This window comes from Mizuhopecten yessoensis, unplaced genomic scaffold (assembly GCF_002113885.1).
Source record: "Mizuhopecten yessoensis strain PY_sf001 unplaced genomic scaffold, ASM211388v2 scaffold10393, whole genome shotgun sequence".
Classification (NCBI taxonomy): Eukaryota; Metazoa; Mollusca; class Bivalvia; order Pectinida; family Pectinidae; genus Mizuhopecten; species Mizuhopecten yessoensis.
The window spans coordinates 28,140-34,077 of NW_018408524.1; the positions used below are offsets into that span (position 1 = coordinate 28,140).

At 36.6% G+C, this 5,938-nt stretch overlaps 1 protein-coding gene across 1 annotated transcript; it reads left to right on the plus strand.

Moving 5' to 3' along the window:
• Positions 1 to 3,778: 3,778 nt before the first annotated feature.
• LOC110460416 (receptor-type tyrosine-protein phosphatase U-like) lies at positions 3,779 to 5,910 on the plus strand. Its single transcript, XM_021513294.1, has 5 exons — positions 3,779 to 3,814; positions 4,139 to 4,288; positions 4,445 to 4,544; positions 5,158 to 5,231; positions 5,770 to 5,910. Exons 1-5 carry the CDS (start codon positions 3,779 to 3,781, stop codon positions 5,908 to 5,910), a joined length of 501 nt encoding a protein of 166 aa, XP_021368969.1.
• The last annotated feature ends 28 nt before the right edge of the window (positions 5,911 to 5,938 follow it).

Consider the following 5,938-nt stretch of genomic DNA (forward strand, 5'->3'; position numbering starts at 1 on the left):
AGTATACTAGATATTGCCCGAAAAGTAAATAAAATAATAAAAAAAAACATATGAGATTGTGATTGGTTTGTGAATATTTTTTTTTTTCTTTTCTCCTGCTTGTAAGTACAACTTTGCATACCAATTGCAAACTCGCTTTGGGTATTTCTACAGGTGAAATGTCACAAATACTGGCCTGATGAAGGAGAATCACTTGCTACACAAACATTTGAACTCAAACTTGACAGAGAGATGACCTATGCCTTCTATGTCATCCGTGATATTTCAATCACCCATAAAAGGTACTGATTTCATTAAACATCATTATGTAACCAACATGAAATATTATTGTTTATTCTTTATAATGTAAGTGATAAACATTAGTGAGCTGATCATAACTGTCATAATGCATCCGATGATCCTCACTGTAGACAAAAGAAGAGCGTCAGGTCCATCAGTTTCACTTTACTAAATGGCCTGACCATGGAACTCCGGACACGTTGGAGCTCGTCCTCTTTGACCGCCGTGTGACGTCATACAGAACACAACTGACGGGGCAGATGATTGTACACTGCAGGTACCAATCTTAATTTAGTTGTGTCGCTTATAAAGTGCTAATATTCACCCTGTCTTTTTGCTGTTGAATCTAATATGTATATATACAAAACAACTGAAAGAGTTTCTTAGTTTCTACTAGCCCTTTCACCTATTTAGATAGTTCAACAAGGGAACTGCATATTTATGTTAATTGGACAAACACAGATAGTGATGACGTAATGAAACATTATGACGTAAAATCCCCCAAAAATAATTTATTTTAATATTTTTTCAAACCACCAAGCGGCGCGAAGCGCCGCCGGGGTTTGATCTGTAAACACTTTGTCCACTTCCGGTGCTTCCCCATGCGTGAAAGCCTTCTGGCAAATTAAGGCCGCATACTGTCTACAAAAATATGTTGGTAAACCCTACCGTATCGGTATTGATTGCAGTTTACTTGTAAAATATCATGAATTCTCTATTTAATAAAAAACATATATTTAATGCAGTGAAGATAAACGAAACAGTATATCTTCACAAGTAAAAACTTCACTCTGTAAGTATTGTCCAATCTGAACGGTACATTATATTTCTGCGTAGATTTTCAGTTTCAAGTTTAGATGAAGTGACGGCAGTATAAGTGGTTGAGCTGTTTACCTTTGCAGCATACATTGTTGTTTTTACATAACTACACAATTAATATCATTTTTGTCTGGAAATCTTACCAGATATACTAGCAAACGGCAAAATTGCAGTGAAAACCCATTCAAAGTGGCGCTTTGTATTGTTGTCAAGCATGACGTCATTATAATTTGGCGTCAAAAACTACGTTATACATTCCCGCGCTTTTCTGATGTAGCAATATTTGCGCAGCGAAACGTGAAAGAAATGTAAGAAATAGAAAATTTCATGGTTTTCCCGTTCAATACGCTATATTTATTTCACTTGTAATATGAAATAGGCGAGACCCAAACAGCTGGCACACATACACATGAAATTACTGTTTCCTACATAACTTAACAGTTACATTTTGTCAGTAGAGTGAACATCCAGTCCTGTCATTATTCAATGGGTGTACTATTATGTTTTCTTCGTACGGGGGTGGGTTAACATAACTTAACTTAAACCAGGATACCTTATCCCCCTAAACCCCTGCCTGCTGAGGACTTTTATTTCAAAATATATGTCCCCATATTGGGACAGGGGCAATTTCGGTCCCTTTTTGTTAAAGTCGTTCTGAACAATATGTCATATGCTAATATGGTCGAGTGGTCAAAGTTAACACAACGGCCTTCCATGCGGCCGGGGTTCGATCCCAGAAGTTGTCGTATGCATGGATATGCAGAGCAAGTGTTTTTCTCCTGCCTATACAACTCCAACAACCCAGGTGGAGTATAAATTGGTCTGGGGAGAATGTTGCGGTATTTGTGCTGTAGCATTCAAGCGAGGTGGCACTATAAATGATACCGTATGAAGCACGGTCCCGCTACAAACACACCACATTACGTATACATTTCCAGCACACACGCAGTCATACACACATGGGGAGATATTAGCCAGGTGGCATTTGGCTAGTAGTTAGCGCCTGAAAAGGTAACAACCAAAAAACCAGCGTTGTCAAAATATGTCTTCGTTGCAGTCTCGAGAATTAATAACTATTATTTAAAGGGACGGGGGGAGGGGGGCTACGATTGACCCTTTATCCTAGAAAATGGTTGATATTTTATCCAAAATAGTCAAATAGGGACATTGTCAAAAGAATTATATATGCAAAATTTGCTGCAATTTTGACAAAAGGTGTAAATCATAGTTTATGTGAATCGTCTTATGTCCCCGGCTTCTCTCTCTCTCTTAGAAGATGACATTATTACCAAATCATTGACATTTGGCCCAAAACGTGCGGTTACAACTAGATATTGAGCGTGAACTGAATATTCTGAACAACACAATTAATGCCATTTACAATTTATATGATTATAATTAAATAGATTAAAGTATGCAGGATCCGTTCCCTCGGGGTTGGTGGACTGTCAGTAAATCATTTTCATAAAATGGTTTGGTGTCCAGCAGCTTTGCTGCATTTTCTTGTTTTAGTTGTTATCCTTTGGTTACATGATCATTTTTTTTATTTCACTTTGTTAACATGTGGATTTCCATGTCACATCTCAACAACGAAATTGAGCTACCGCTACCTATATATATATCTCAGGTGACCGCTAAGGTCATTGGCTTCTTGTTTAAGCAGTATATGCAATAGTGTTTACAGGCAATTATATAGTTATCTCATTTTTTTCTACCGATATTAATTCAAACTAATCTCATGCAGAGCATCAAGTGTGGCTCGGACGGCTGGGCCAAGACATACAAATTTACGTTGGGTTTCCAGTTTGGATTTCAAGCCGCTAATTTGTCTAGAATGATAGACCTAATAACACCCACTCTGAAATGTGTGTTTTTTATCCAGAGTGTTCTGGTTTTACACCTTGCATTGCATTTTCCAACGAATATGAATAAAATGAGTACCTTGGAATTCTTGATATATGTATGTGTCTGTAAATACTTTGCCGCCTCATCAAAATACTAGCAGCTTTATATTATGCAGATAGCCAATTAACTACATGTTGGTGTATACAAGGGTCATACTGAAGTTATACGAAGATTACCTAAATACAAGGCTATAGTTAAATGTAGTGGTAGGTTTAAAAGAATTTTAAGTAATAATCAGGGCTCTCAGTTTTTTCTTATGCTAAGAGAATAGTTACGACAGACTTGTGGTGTGTATTAAATGCCATGACATACCAAGCCTTGTTTACAAAACGCAATCTCATATATTTATAAAACGTTCAGTTACCGGAGGTTCTGAGTTTAGCGCTAGCAGCATTGGTTATTTTTCCTATCAACAAAATCAATTATATGCACAGTTCTCATCGGTTATTTGAGACGTCTCCAATTAAAAGAAAAAAGTAAAAAAAAAAATAATATTACAGATTTTTGAAAATATATTTTGATAAGATATTATGACAATGATCCCTTCAATGTCCTGAATAATTCCTTCATCAACTCGTTTAGACATTTTATAGATGTTTATCTTATAATTTTGACGGACAATTTGGCTGGAAATCCCACCAAGAGGAATTCGCCCTATAATTTATTTTTTACAGTGCTGGCATTGGAAGGACTGGGACTTTTATCAGTTTAATTTGCATTGCTTACTCATGGCAAGAACACGGGAAAAGTCGACATTCCCAGATACGTCGGAACCATGAGAAATGACAGAATGAACATGATCCAGACTTATGTACGTAGTGCCTGGACGAGTTACAAATCTACATGATGCAACGTATAACTTCTACTTTAGTTGTTAATTGATAGTTCAGCTGTCCATTGCTTTTGAATCTTGACTTTGTGATTTATTTCATTCTAATTTCTCACCACTAACCGCAACATACTTACATCCAAGTTACTTATGATACCTAGTGTAACGCTGAATATTTCCAATGCAATACATTAAGCAGTTTCCATGAACAACGTTTGTAAAGTAAACTAAAATCGTTCAATCAATGATTTGTCTGAAACGATTTTGCAACACTCATACTAATACAGTTATTTGTTTTAATTACAGGAGCAGTACATCGCCTTGCACGAATTACTTGTGGAAGGATTCAATTTACAAGAATCACTCATTTTTCGAGTGAATTTCCCTGCTGTCCTGGCAACAATGTGTCCTACGAATACACCAGCGAATCAGACAAAGATTCATCAGGAATATAAGGTTTGACATCTGCTTTGATTGCATTTAGCATGTAACATTTGCCTTGAAATCTGAATGTCTTTGATGCAAATGTTTTATATTTAAGTAAAATCACCGATTAATAATATTATCATGCCGCGTATATTTTCTCCTATGGTGACTCTTCTGTTGTTGCAGGTATTAAAATCATTAACTCCAAACTACTCCCAAGGTTGTTTTAAAGCTGCATTACGGGAAGAAAATTTGGAAAAGAACCGGAATAAGGACATCTTAGCAGGTATGTCATTACAGTAATCTATTGAATTGCAAAGGTTGTAACTCGCACTGCTTACGATGATTGCCAATGCGATATTGAATGATATATTAAACACTTTGAGTGATAATACTTTTCTGGCATTTGTTTGATGTTCATTGTAATTCATTGCACTGTGTGCTTCCGGCAAAGTGTTTCAATGAAATACCACGCATCAGCATCACTTCAGCACTATTGCAAATACAGTCATGAACACATCATGCACAGAGTTAAATGAACCGTTTGATCACTGAACTTTGTCATGGTTTTAGGGCGGCTGTGCTTGACCCATAGATGATAACGCATGCTTCACATGTTTGGATGCAATAATGTGTATCATAAAGATAAAACATGTGCAATTATCACTGCATTGTTAAAGAACTCGATTTACGACATAACAAAAATCACCTGCACCGTTCTCGCATGCAGTCATAGCAACTTTTGTTTGGTAGGTTATTTGGTAGACTTTGTCTATTCATGTATATTCTGAGCTCAGATTGCATCCTCGTGTGATGAAGTTGTATGTTGTGCTTTTTTTAAAATTTTGCATAGATTACCTAGTTACATGAGTAACATATATTCTTTGTATTTTCTGAAGCGGACAAGTTCAGACCTTTTCTTCAGTCACAATTACCGAACGTGACAGATTACATTAATGCTGTAATGATACAGGTAATTTCTCGTTCCGTTACATAAGCTTTGATATATTCAAGAACTTATGATACACAACAGAGATACTTATCGCCCAATGCAAATACCTCAATCTTAAACGGTTAAAATAAGTTGCCTGCTGTATGTCACTGCTAGATTGTAAGAGACGAGTATTGCGGTTTCTCTTTGAATAACTGGGTTGGATTATTTCTTGTCTTTTCTTTAAAGGGGACATAAAAGAAACCAAAATGAGACCTAGTATATCCCACTGCATGGGTATCGTCATAGCGTCTAATTTTGGGGCCTTAAAAATCATAAGATTTCTTCAGAGTCTTCTACTAAGAGGATATGGACGAGGTCATAACTGATGTGCTGCCCGCTTGACAACACTTTACAAACGTTTCTGTCTACTTTCTTTCTCTATTTAATTATGTTTTTACCCTGCGTTGCCTCCAAAGGAACCCGTCCATATGATCCTTGTATTTGCAAGATATTTAACCCCTAGCTTTTTTCATTTTTCGTCTGCGTTATGATGAAATTAGTCATTCCCTTTCTGCAGTCACACACTTCGATGTCGGGGTATCTGATGACACAGTTTCCTCTTGAGGACACCATCGATGACTTCTGGACAATGGTGTTTGACTACAGCTGTGAAAACATCGTCGTCCTCGGAAAAACAACAGAAGTTTGTAATAACTGACACGTTCCTATATATTAATATATATATA